Source organism: Bombina bombina, chromosome 9, assembly GCF_027579735.1.
Source record: "Bombina bombina isolate aBomBom1 chromosome 9, aBomBom1.pri, whole genome shotgun sequence".
Classification (NCBI taxonomy): Eukaryota; Metazoa; Chordata; class Amphibia; order Anura; family Bombinatoridae; genus Bombina; species Bombina bombina.
In genome coordinates, this window is record NC_069507.1 from 22,046,713 (window position 1) to 22,060,812 (window position 14,100).

The 14,100-nt window shown below is 35.7% G+C and overlaps 1 protein-coding gene across 1 annotated transcript; it reads right to left on the reverse strand.

The window, feature by feature from the left end:
• Positions 1 to 499: 499 nt before the first annotated feature.
• NDUFB8 (NADH:ubiquinone oxidoreductase subunit B8) lies at positions 500 to 10,100 on the reverse strand. Its single transcript, XM_053691607.1, has 5 exons — positions 9,942 to 10,100; positions 8,662 to 8,788; positions 2,517 to 2,616; positions 1,676 to 1,831; positions 500 to 686 (listed from the first exon to the last, which is right to left on the reverse strand). Exons 1-5 carry the CDS (start codon positions 10,060 to 10,062, stop codon positions 594 to 596), a joined length of 597 nt encoding a protein of 198 aa, XP_053547582.1. The 5' UTR covers positions 10,063 to 10,100; the 3' UTR covers positions 500 to 593.
• Positions 10,101 to 14,100: the final 4,000 nt, after the last annotated feature.

The following is a 14,100-nucleotide window of genomic DNA, read 5'->3' on the forward strand; positions in this document are numbered from 1 at the left end:
AAGTAACAAATGTGAACAATAACAGTGTTTTAACCCACATTGAGGGATTTTGAAAAAATAAATAGGAATAAACCATAATTTCTATACAAAACACCTGCCCATAAAAAAACTGGTGATCCCAAGTCCTGAAGGGGCTTTGAGCAGAGCAGAACTGAGCCATAGCACCTGAATTTGCAACATTGAACAAGAAACAAAATAGGTGTTTTGTAAATATATTCTATATTTTTTTTAATACATATAATTAAACACCATTATTACAATCGCAAGGTGTTTAATATCAAGCCTAGGAAGAGGTCTATTATTGTATACAATGTAACACATGCACTTTACTATCTTGCAGGACAGGCTAATGTATTTCTATTACCTGAAATTAGAGAGATGTCCCCGTGTTGGTTTTAGATTCAAATAAAGTTTGTGTTGTTCTACAGTATAACCCCCCCCCCCCAGCAAACATACAATTAAACAAATGTCTGAGCAGTAACAAGAGACAGAGACTATATGGTTTTTTGTTTTTTTTAATAGGTTTAAGTCCACTCTTTATTGTTAACATCTGTACAGTAACCATCCCTGGCAAAATCATGAAAAAACAAACATTAGACCTCATAATTCTTTACGTCTTCAGGCTCTTTAGCAGGGTCCCCTCCTCGCTCAAGGTACAGGTTATTGTAAGGATACTGTTTAGGAGCCTGGAACAAAAATACATTATGTTACAAATTAAAGTCACTAAAAAGTCATTCCCAATTCATAAATAAAACCCCAGCTATGTAAAGCTTACTGCACACAGAAGATTAGTTTAAAAACCTTTGTATAATTGTGTCATTCTGACACACTGTGCTCCGGTTTTGCAAACGCTAAAAATGGGCCATTGTTTTGCAAGTGTTTCACATTTGTCTTATCAAGTATTTAACAAAGTTTAAAGCACTGACTGTGATTGGTAACTAGGCCTGGTGCTGCCCTCAAGTTGAGGTCATTACTGAATGTAGCCAGTACCAGCCAAGGCAAAAACCATCATCTCATTTTTACAATATCAGCTCTGGAAACTGTGTGCGTTGTGAGAAATGGGTAACCACGTAGGCTGATTTCATGAAGCACAAAATCATAGAATATACGATTATGTGGATCATCTAAGAACATTAAAAGTGATGGTAACGTTTCCAATTTGTATAATCAGATCCAGAATGAAAACTATATTTTAGATGGACTTAAATTCATTAATTCGAATGAAGATGCGCTATAACTAAATTTTGAATATAGCAATGAAATTTGTATATCCTGCACTCCGGCTACCCATTTCAAAAGTTTTTGTTTTTTTTAACTAACAGTTTGAACTGTTCCCCAATTCAGTGCTCTAACCGCACAAAAAAATAATAATATGGAGTGCCATATGGCTAGAGTGCTGATTGGAGAAGGGTTCATACTGTTAGCTCGCAAAAAAATTAAATTACTTTTTAAGTGGGCAGCCGGAATGTGGGGTATTAGTGGGGTATTAGAATATAACATTCCAGATCTGTTTATACAAATTAGAAACTTTACCATCACTTTAATTCTGAATAACAAATTAATTAAACGCATAATAATCAAATATAAAGAGCCGTAAGAATGAAAAACACAAATGAACAAAAAGAAAATGTACAGTTCCACACTAGCAGCTACAGGAGGAGACATGGCTACTTACCACAGGAGGGTATATAGGATACTTTTCTCCAACCCAGAACATGAAAAGCATGAAGCCAATAAATCCAAAGAGGTAGGTACACATGATGTTCCAGGGCACAGGGCTGGGGGATGTGTCAACTCGATTTCTGATAAACATGTCAAAGTCCCAATGCATCTGATAAAAATATTTATATAGATTTAGTGAAAATAACTTTTAGAGCCACCCAGATATTAGAAAGTCAGAAGTTAAAGAATTTAGCTTTTAAGCCTACCAAGGTTTAGGTTTTAACAAAGAATATCAAAAGAACAAAACAAATTTGATAACAGTACATTGGAAAGTTGTATAAAATCGTATGCCCTATCTGAATCATGAAAGTTTAATTTTGACTAGACTGTCCCTTTAAGAGCCAAAACTAAAAATTGTAGGAGCAATGGCTACACAGCTTTAGGGATGTCAAGCCTTAATAAAGATAATGTATTTCAATATAAAAAGGGTAATATGGCCTACATCTGCATATGAGGTACAGAACCAGAGTGATAATTAAGTGACCCTCGGAGCAATAGTCTGTAGGACAATTAAATTAATATTTATGAATAGGATATTTTTATTTATTCATTTCCATGATCGCTGGTTGTCTAGTTGGGGTGCATGAAACCCCACGTCTCCCTGGCCTGCTAAAACTATTTGGAGGGGTAAGATTTGCAGACGGCTCACGTAGACACACCGCTGGTGACTAGCAGTGTTTGATTTGACAAAATTTATTACATTTATAACTCATATTACAAAAAATCCAAATGATTTTCTTAGTGCAATTTCCGTTACTCAGTTCAATAGGAAAAATTACTGTCTCAGCACTCACTGGTTCTCCCCAATTCCTCCTCAAGTCTGAATGATCCCATGAGTACCAAGGATCCCGTTCTTGCTGGGACTTGTCAGGGAGCTTTGGATAATCACCAAACCTGGCAAAGTAACACAGAGAAACCAGTTAGAGTTATTGAAGGATCTATATTATGCTTGGGTGGAAAATTCTCTATATTGTAAGGAAATATCCATAGCAAAAATCACATGACATATCACCCATATATTCTGTCTGAAACTTAAGTGATAGTAAATCCTAGCATTTCTGAAACACTAGGATTTACCAATGTATAAAATACTTCATGGTGAAAGTTCCTTGTCTGCAGGGTTAGCCGCGCTGAGCAACTCAGGCCGCCTGCAGCAGAGCGCTATTTTTCAATGAGGTGATGTTTACACCTCTTAGCCAATAGCCGTGAAAGCCACCTGGCATTATGCCGGATAGCTGGCACGCTATTGGCTAAAATCACCTCAGTGATAAAATAGCGTTCTGCCGTGGGCTGCCTGAGGAGCTCAGCACGGTGAACGCTGCAGACAAATAAAGGCACTTATAGAAAAAAATATGAAGATAGGTAAGGAAACCTTCAAGAAGAAGCACATACAGCTGAATCAGCCAAATGTAATGAACAGCTTATTTATATAAACTCATGGGCTCGGAAATAAATTACAATGTAACTTATTGAGTTTGTAAATAAACTAGGAGGAGATTACATTAAAAACACACTTAGGTACCTAATATAGTGTATAAAAGTAATTTGAGGTGTGTAAAGGTAAACCTTAAACCACTAATTGTATCAAACGTAATGTGGTTATGGCTAGCATAGCATAAACTATTTATGTACAACATTCTAATGGAACCACTATTCTGGTTGTCAAGCCTGCTTAATTTATCTCATGATTGAGAGCTTTTTTGAGAGACCCTTTGAAAAAGCCGGTTATGGCAAAACATGTTAGGGAACTGGTGAGGAGTCCTAGGAGCTCCTGTGTTCTTAGCTTGCCTTAGGCAACCTTTAGTTACTGTAGTGTAATTCACCGCTTCTTAGACGGAGTGCTATACTTTTTCCACTTTGCTTACATAACGTATTAGCATATTTGAGCCGGTGTATTGTAAGATTGAAATTTGTACTAACTACAAATTATATTAAACCACTTTAGGTTGTACTAGCGTTAATAAGTTAATGATCCAATACTTATAGATTTACTGATTTGTGTAATCACAATACAGCAAGTGATAACGAGTAAGTCAAATTGTTACCACTAACAGCAACTATGTGCACTCACAATGTACCAGTAAGTCATTTTTTACATAAAGGCACAAGTAGTAATTTCATACATTAAGGTCATAGACAAATATTGTTACCGCCACTTTGTTGATTAACTTAACGGATTTACCTAGCAATACTTGGACCCAGTATCTTCATATTATTGCGGTTATCCTTTTCAGGATCATTTTTGTTAACCCCTGTATTAACACATTGTTGACTTCACACTTTATTGGTCAGCCTATATACCATAGAACTTCTTATGTGAGCAAAATACTGGTATATAACCACATATCTAATTCAACATTAAAAAAGCTCTCAATCATGAGATAAATTAAGCAGGCTTGACAACCAGAATAGGGGTTCCATTAGAACGTTGTACATAAATAGTTTTAACTATATGCTAGACATAACCACATTACGTTTGACACAATTAGTGGTTTAAGGTTTACCTTTACACGCCTCAAATTACTTTTATACACTGTATTAGGTATCTAAGTGTGTTTTTAATGTACAAACTCAATAAGTTAAATTTGAATTTATTTGCAAGCCCATGAGTTTATATAAATAAGCTGTTCATTACAATCAGCTGATTCGGCTGTATGTTGTCTACAAAACTGAGAGTGCTATATGTGTTTCTTCTTGAAGATAAGGTTTCCTTACCTATCTTCAGATTTTTTCTATAACTTTGAAATATACACACAGCACCCACAACTCCCAAAAAAGATACTTTGTATGCAGACTTTAACTTGTTTAAACATTATTATTACCTGGGGATAGAGGTTCCGTAATTTACTTGCAGTGCCATTGGACAATTTCTCTCTCTGTTAAAGATAAAAGAACTTACAGCATGAAGTATTTTATACTTCACGACTGTAAGTCCTCTTTATTTGTTGCTTTTGAAAATCCTAGCGTTTCACAAACGCTAGGATTTACCATCACTTTACAGAACCAGTAAACACAGTAGATTTGCATAACCAACAAATATGTGATAAGACAATGCAATAGCACTTAGTCTGACCTTCTAATTAGTAGATATTTTTCTCACAAATGATAAAGTTATGTCTATTTTCACTCCTCCTGTATCATGTGACAGCCATCAGCCAATCACAAATGCATACACGTATCATGTGACAGCCATCAGCCTATCACAAATGCATATACTCTGAATTCTTGCACATGCTCAGTAGGAGCTGGTAAATAAAAAAAAGTGTAAATATCAAAAGACTGTGCACATTTTGCTAATGGAAGTAAATTTGAAAGTTGTTTAAAATTGAATCATGAAAGTTAAATTTTTGACGTGAGTGTCCCTTTAAAAAGGGACACTCGCATCAAAATTAAAATGTCATTATTTAGATGGAACATTTTTTTTTTATCTTTTATTTGTAATCTAACAGAGTAATAACAAAAAGAGAGACAGAAAAAAAACAGAAAAAAGAAAACAAATATACCAGCAAGATTTTCACTTGCATCTCGCAGGATGCCAAAAAAAATAAAAATAACATATCTATATCAGAATCGTGAGAATAAATAAAAATTAATAACCGACAACCCAAACATGTAAAATGAACTCTCATTTGACTGTGATTAAAGCACAATAAAACATCATATAATTCTCCAGTCTGCTAATAGGAAATCATACACTGTTGGAGCATTTTAATCTTAACTAACACACAAAACAATACAAAAAAAAAGAAAAACAAACAAACACCTTATTACCCCAAATAAATTTGGACTGCCAATGATGTAAATCACAAACATCTCTATTAGTTAAAAACAATGGTAAATTCTGCAGTAAATACAGTATCCAGGGAAAGTAATCGATTTTATAAAATTAACTTGTGCTGAGATAGAAATTGGAAAAGATGACCACATTTCCAGATCCATTTTAATTTTATGTAAAAGAGGGAAAAGGTTTAACTTGTACGTACCACTTTTCCGGGTTTCTAGGAAGAACTATACCTAAATATCGGAACAAATCTACTACTTTAAAAGGGTGATCCTTATAATTGAGCACCGCTTTACTAAACCATAACAGTTTGCTTTTATCAAAATTTATTTTATACCCTGAAAATGGAATAAACGTAGAATTATCGGTATTGGTTGTACATTATCCATGAATACAAGAAGATCACCCGCGTAGAGCAGAATTGTTAAACTATGAGTACCCATAGGAATTCCTGTTAGACTATCCCTTAACCATATAGCAAATGGTTCCAATGCCATTTTAAAAAGCAGTGGGGAAAGAGGACAACCCTAGTGTCTCTCTTAAGAGATATTTTAGGTGATAGGGTCTCATTAATAAAATGATATAGGGTTTTTGTAAAGTTTCTGTACAAATTCCGAAAAATTACTTAAATCCAAATTTATCTATTGCGATACATAGATATTCCCAATTAATCGCATCAAAACACTTTTTCAACGTCTACAGTTAAAATAGCCGCATCTCTATACCGTTTATATTCCGGATTATCCAGATCCAGATTCCATACAAAATCCAAAAAGAAAGTAACTTTTTGGATATTTTTTAAAGAATTTCTTGCTTTCATGAATCCCGTCTGATACGAATGTATAATTTTCTCTAGAAAGGTTGATAATCTAGAAGCAATAATATATGCCGCTAGCTCCTCCTGGTCCATACCTTTCCTTAATATTAGTGATATACGAGCTGCCTAAAAATAACTAGATATCGCGTTATTAGAACAGTAATAATAATTAAATAGATTTCCTAATGTGTCTTTAATTTCATCCTGTAAAACTTTAAAGTATTTTATCGGGAGGAAATCTGGACCCGGCGCCTTATTTCTACTAGCTGATTCAATAGCTTCCAGGATTTCCTCTGCTGTAATCGGCTGATTCTTCCGAGATCCTGGGTACTTTTATCTTAGACCAAAAAATGACTAGCTTATCCATACCAACAACTTGTTCAGAGTACAACTTCTCATAGAACAGAAAAAAAGCTTTGCTAATATCCTCGGTATCCGTATCTCTCTTATTATCCACTTAAAGGAACACTGAACCCAATTTTTTTTTCTTTTGTGATTCAGATAGAGCATGCAATTTTAAGCAACTTTCTAATTTACTCCTATTATAAAATTGTCTTCATTCTCTTCTTGGTATTTTATTTGAAATGCAAGAATGTAAGTTTAGATGCCGGTCCAATTTAGGTGAACAAACTGGGTTGTTCTTATCGATTGGTGGATAAATTCACCCACCAATAAACAAGTGCTCTCCACGGATCTGAATAAAAAAATAGAGACTTTTTGGGAAGCCTCAAAGGCTTTTATGCGAGGTGAAATTAAGGTGTATCTTTATAGTTCGAGGAAGAAATGTGCGAGTACAGATTCCCAGCTAGCTGGGCAAGTTAGGAATGCATATACAGCATATTACAATAATAAAACTATTCATAGTTGGGATAAATACTGTAAGGCAAAAAGGGAAAGGGATATTTTTTTAAAGCAGAGATCTCAGGAAGAAGAGTTGAAGATCAATTGCCAGTTTAGAGGTGTCTTTGGGAATTCTATTATAAAATAAGAGATATTATACGTAACAAAATCCTTCCATTTTTGTCTTAACCAGGTGGGGGGGGGGGGGGGGAAGAGGCATTTTTATCTTTACTGGAGGGTACAGCTAGAAAAGCGACTCATACTATAGCATGGTCCTATATCACAATGTCATCAATAACCGCTTCCAATTTCATAATAGACAAAGATTTTGACACTAAAAGCATATCGATTCTCGAAAAAGTCTTATGGACTTGCGATTCACATGTATAAACTCTGGAATCTGGATATTTTAACCTCCATATATCAACCAGCTTAAGTTTAGTGCAGACATTTTTAAAGTATTTAGCTATTCTATAATGTTCTCTTTTTATATGTACAATTTCCGAGGCACCAGCACATACTGAGCATGATTAAAGTGATGGTAAATCCAAGAGTTTGTGAAACGCTAGGATTTACCAGTGTAACAAATAAAGGGGACTTTCATTCATGGAGTATAAAATACTTCATTCTGAAAGCCCCTTTATTTGTTAGCAGTGTTCGCTGCACTGAGCTGCTTAAGGCAGCCCACGGCAGAACTCTATTTAGCTGAGAAGTCACGTTTCCACCTCTTAGCCAATAGCTGTGTGGGAAATCCAGCATGGCGCTGTGTTTTGTAATTTGTCAGGAAGAAATCTACTACTCATTTGAAATTCAAACTAAGTGATTTTGCATTGTATTTTTATTATGCATTTACTAATTATGCTATTCTACTGTGTTTAGGGGTCATTTAAACATTTAGCATTACCTCCACTAGGGACTGGGTGCACACTCAGTTTGGCAACAGGTAGTAAATGTTTTCCTTTAGCATATACTCATTATCACTGGTCATTTAAAGGGACAGTCAACACCAGAATTATTGTTGTTTAAAAAGATAATCCCTTTAATTACCTATTCTTTAGTTTTGCATAACCAACACAGTTATAATAATACATGGTTTACCTCTGTTATTGCATTGTATCTATGCCTCTGCAGACTGCCCCCTTATTTCAGTTCCTTTGACAGACTTGCATTTTAGCAAATCAATGCTGACTCCTAGGTAACTTCACGTGCATGAGCTCAATGTTATTTAAATGACACACATGAACTAACACCCTCTAGTGGTGAAAAACTGTCAAAATGTATTTAGATTAGAGGCGGCCTTCAAGGTCTAAAAAATTAGCATAGGATTCTCCTAGGTCTAGTTTCAACTAAGAATACCAAGAGAACAAAGCAAAATTGGTGATAAAAGTAAATTGGAAAGTTGTTTAAAATGACATGCTCATCAAAATCATGAAAGTTTATTTAGAACTTGACTGTCCCTTTAAGGTGCATCCCATGTTAATGAAGTAAAAACAATTCTCACCCCATTCCATCATCTGGGTAAGGTTCATAGTCTTCTACCCTCATATTGTATTTCTTGGCAGCTGCTGCATATTCCTCTGGAGTCTTTGGGTATGGTCCAGGTAGGTCAGTCTTTGAAGGACCAGACGCTAAACAACAAACAAAATAAATAAATATAGTACTACTGTATATTGAATGCAATTGAACCAACATCCAACCTACCAGTATAATGCTTTCATTTAAAAACCAAAGGGCGACCCAAGTGAGGGCGTACAATCTACTCATTCTAAAATTTTAAAAGTAATATCCTTAATTAGGAGTAAACAACAATATAGAAAAATAAAAGTCAGGTCTTACAAAACATAAAGTAATATGTCATCACAATCACGCTTGGGTACACAGTTATTTTTCTATCCTGTAACCATTCTTGCAATGTGTGGATAACTAAATTAAGATTGTACCCATCTATCTGTCCCACCAGGCTGCAAACCACTAATGGGTGCATCTTATTTTAGAATTCAAAATGTTTTCCCTGGTCATATAATATTCAGTTGCAGGGGGACAGTCAAGAGATTAAACAAAATACCAGTAATTATGTCATGAGTGAACAATAAAGGGACAAAACCTAATGATTTCACCTCTGCTTGCCACAGGGGACTGTAGCATATTACTAGACAGCCAATGGGTTACATGGATAGAAAGGTAACAAATGATATATACATGAGTGCATTTCAATTTGAAATAGAAGCATTATTTGCAATATACTTATTAGCTAAATTGCTTCTACGTACATATGCTACGTGTGACTAGAGTTTGCACTGCCTTAGTAAAAAGGTAATATGCGTTATATATGCTACATATAATTATCTGAGAAGCTATGGTGTTTAAATGCAGGTGCACGAGACAATCACAGCATATGTGCATAGCATATGTGCACTTTTACTAGAGGTGTTTTTGCTAATGAAAGGGAATTACAAATATGTTTCCACTTCATACTGACATGCTCCCATGCACATTTCACATGTAATATCCTCCATTTAAAGCTTCTTTCACTCGGACAGGGAGCTTAGTGTAACCAGATGACAAGACCATTAACCCCACGGAAGACAAGAGGTTAAATCCCAATACATTCCTGTTTAGGGAGACAATTTGTAAAATCCTGCAGCTAACACAGGTCTAGTCTGCTGAGCTACCAGTCACCATTACAGCTCTAGAACTACTGCCGATGTCTGGATGACCCTCACACCTCAAGTGAAGGTTACCATGCACCCCCGCTCTCCAATATAGGGTCCCAGCTCGCACCTGCCCTAACTCCCGTCCTCAGCAGTAGCGACCCCGCCCCGGCACTGTTGCAACCGGTCACAGCGCCTACAGCAGCTCTACGGGTCAGAGCTGTCATCCAGCGAGCGCTAAAGGCCGCCATGTTGGATCTTGACCGAATCGCTCTGCGCACGCGCAGACTGTACAGCAACTACAGTCAAGCTATGGGAGCCGGGAGGGGACAAAAGTATTAGCGTCATTCCTGTAGGTGACGTATAAGTCAATATGGTAAATTGTTCATAATATGAGTAACTCCAAGGCATTTATATAAACAGCATAACATATAATAATATACACATGATGTGTGATAACACTATTGTATGTCACATATAATAATATACACATAATGTGTGATAACACTATTGTATGTCACATATAATAATATATACATGATGTGTGATAACAGTCACTATTGTATGTATGTCACATATAATAATATACACATGATGTGTGATAACACTATTGTATGTATGTCACATATAATAATATACACATGATGTGTGATAACACTATTGTATGTCACATATAATAATATACACATGATGTGTGATAACACTATTGTATGTCACATTTAATAATATATACATGATGTGTGATAACACTATTGTATATCACATTTAATAAAATATACATGATGTGTGATAACACTATTGTATGTATGTCACATATAATAATATACACATGATGTGTGATAACACTATTGTATGTCACATATAATAATATATACATGATGTGTGATAACACTATTGTATATCACATATAATAATATATACATGATGTGTGATAACACTATTGTATGTCACATATAATAATATATACATGATGTGTGATAACACTATTGTATGTCACATATAATAATATATACATGATGTGTGATAACACTATTGTATATCACATATAATAATATATACATGATGTGTGATAACACTATTGTATATCACATATAATAATATACACATGATGTGTGATAACACTATTGTATGTCACATATAATAATATATACATGATGTGTGATAACACTATTGTATGCCAGATGTAATATATACATTATATGTAATAACACTATTGTATGTCAGATATAATAATATATACACATGATGTGTGATAACACTATTGTATGTCAGATATAATAAAATATACATGATGTGTGATAACACTATTGTATGTCAGATATAATAATATATACATGATGTGTGATAACACTATTGTATGTCAGATATAATAATATATACATGATGTGTGATTACACCATTGTATGTCACATATAATAATTTATACATGATGTGTGATAACACCATTGTATGTCACATATAATATATACATGATGTGTGATAACACTATTGCATGTCACATATAATAATATACACATGATGTGTGATAACACTTTTGTATGTCACATATAATAATATACACATGATGTGTGATAACACTATTGTATGTCACATATAATAATATACACATAATGTGTGATAACACTATTGTATGTCAGATATAATAATATACACATGATGTCTGATAACACTATTGTATATCACATATAATAATATACACATGATGTCTGATGTAATAATATATACATGATGTCTGATAACACTAATCTATATCAGATATAATAATATACACATGATGTCTGATAACACTATTGTATGTCAGATGTAATAATATACACATGATGTGTGATAACACTATTGTATGTCACATATAATAATATACACATAATGTGTGATAACACTATTGTATGTCAGATATAATAATATACACATGATGTCTGATAACACTATTGTATATCACATATAATAATATACACATGATGTCTGATGTAATAATATATACATGATGTCTGATAACACTATTGTATGTCACATATTATAATATATACATGATGTGTGATAACACTATTGCATGTCACATATAATAATATACACATGATGTGTGATAACACTATTGTATGTCACATATAATAATATACACATAATGTGTGATAACACTATTGTATGTCAGATATAATAATATACACATGATGTCTGATAACACTATTGTATATCACATATAATAATATACACATGATGTCTGATGTAATAATATATACATGATGTCTGATAACACTAATCTATATCAGATATAATAATATACACATGATGTCTGATAACACTATTGTATGTCAGATGTAATAATATACACATGATGTGTGATAACACTATTGTATGTCACATATAATAATATACACATAATGTGTGATAACACTATTGTATGTCAGATATAATAATATACACATGATGTCTGATAACACTATTGTATATCACATATAATAATATACACATGATGTCTGATGTAATAATATACACATGATGTGTGATAACACTATTGTAAGTCCAGTGTAATAATATATACATGATGTGTGATAACACTATTGTAAGTCCAGTGTAATAATATATACATGATGTGTGATAACACTATTGTAAGTCCAGTGTAATAATATATACATAATGCATGATAACAGTGTTATCGTACTACTTATCAGCTAAATGGTAAATTAAGCCTAAGGCTTTGCTTCTAGCTGAGATTAGAGTGCATGGTAAATGGGCTGAGTTAATTGTACGGTGTAGGGTAGGTGAGCTTAGGTCATGGTACAAAGTTAGGTCGTTATGCTGAGGTCAGGGCACAACATTGGAAGGTGAGCTAAGTTAGAGGACAGTGGAAAGTGGGTGAGCAGTGGTTAGAACACTGTGTAGGGTAGATGAGCAAAGGTAAGGTTCTTGTGTATAGGAGATGAGCAAAGGTCCGGGCACAATGTAGGGTAAATGAGCTAAGGTCAGGGCACAGTGTAGCCTGGTAAATGAGCTAAGGTCTGGGCACAATGTAGGGTAAATGAGCTGAGGTCAAGGTACAGTGTAGGGTAAATGAGCTAAGGTCAGGGCACATTGTAGGGTAAATGAGCTAAGGTCCGGGCACAATGTAGGGTAAATGAGCTAAGGTCAGGGTACAGTGTAGGGTAAATGAGCTAAGGTCAGGGCACAGTGTAGGGTAAATGAGCTAAGGTCAGGGCACAATGTAGGGTAAATGAGCTAAGGTCAGGGCACAGTGTAGGGTAAATGAGCTAAGGTCAGGGCACAATGTAGGGTAAATGAGCTAAGGTCAGGGCACAATGTAGGGTAAAGGAGCTAAGGTCAGGGCACAGTGTAGGGTAAATGAACTAAGGTCAGGGCACAGTGTAGGGTAAATGAGCTAAGGTCAGGGCACAGTGTAGGGTAAATGAGCTAAGGTCCGGGCACAGTGTAGGGTAAATGAGCTAAGGTCAGGGCACAGTGTAGGGTAAATGAGCTAAGGTCAGGGCACGGTGTAGGGTAAATGAGCTAAGGTCAGGGTACAGTGTAGGGTAAATGAACTCAGGTCAGGGTTCAGTGTAGGGTAAATGAGCTGAGGTCAGGGCACAGTGTAGGGTAGATGAGCAAAGTTCAGGGCACAGTCTAGGGTAAATGAGCAAAGGTCAGGGCACAGTGTAGGGTAGATGAGCAAAGGTCAGGGCACAGTGTAGGGTAAATGAGCAAAGGTTAGGGCACAGTGTAGGGTAGATGAGCAAAGGTCAGGGCACAGTGTAGGGTAGATTAGCTGAGGTCAGGGCACAGTGTAGGGTAGATGAGCTGAGGTCAGGGCACGGTGTAGGGTAGATGAGCTGAGGTCAGGGCACAGTGTAGGGTAAATGAGCAAAGGTCAGGGCACAGTGTAGGGTAAATGAGCTAAGGTCAGGGTACAGTATAGGGTAAATGAGCTAAGGTCAGGGTACAGTGTAGGGTAAATGAGCTATGGGCAGGGCACAGTGTAGGGTAAATGAGCTAAGGTCAGGGCACAGTGTAGGGTAGATGAGCAAAGGTCAGGGCACAGTGTAGGGTAAATGAGCAAAGGTCAGGGCACAGTGTAGGGTAGATGAGCAAAGGTCAGGGCACAGTGTAGGGTAGATGAGCTGAGGTCAGGGCACAGTGTAGGGTAGATGAGTTGAGGTCAGGGCACGGTGTAGGGTAGATGAGTTGAGGTCAGGGCACGGTGTAGGGTAGATGAGTTGAGGTCAGGGCATGGTGTAGGGTAGATGAGCTGAGGTCAGGGCACAGTGTAGGGTAAATGAGCAAAGGTCAGGGCACAGTGT

Coding starts and splice junctions, on each gene's coding strand:
- NDUFB8 (XM_053691607.1), bottom strand. CDS start 10,062: ATGGCGGCCTTTAGCGCTCGCTGGATGACAGCTCTGACCCGTAGAGCT. Junction 8,789..9,941: donor GAGGACGGGAGTTAGGGCAG/GTGCGAGCTGGG, acceptor TTTGTTGTTTAG/CGTCTGGTCCTTCAAAGACT. Junction 1,832..2,516: donor GGAGGAATTGGGGAGAACCA/GTGAGTGCTGAG, acceptor TATTTTTATCAG/ATGCATTGGGACTTTGACAT.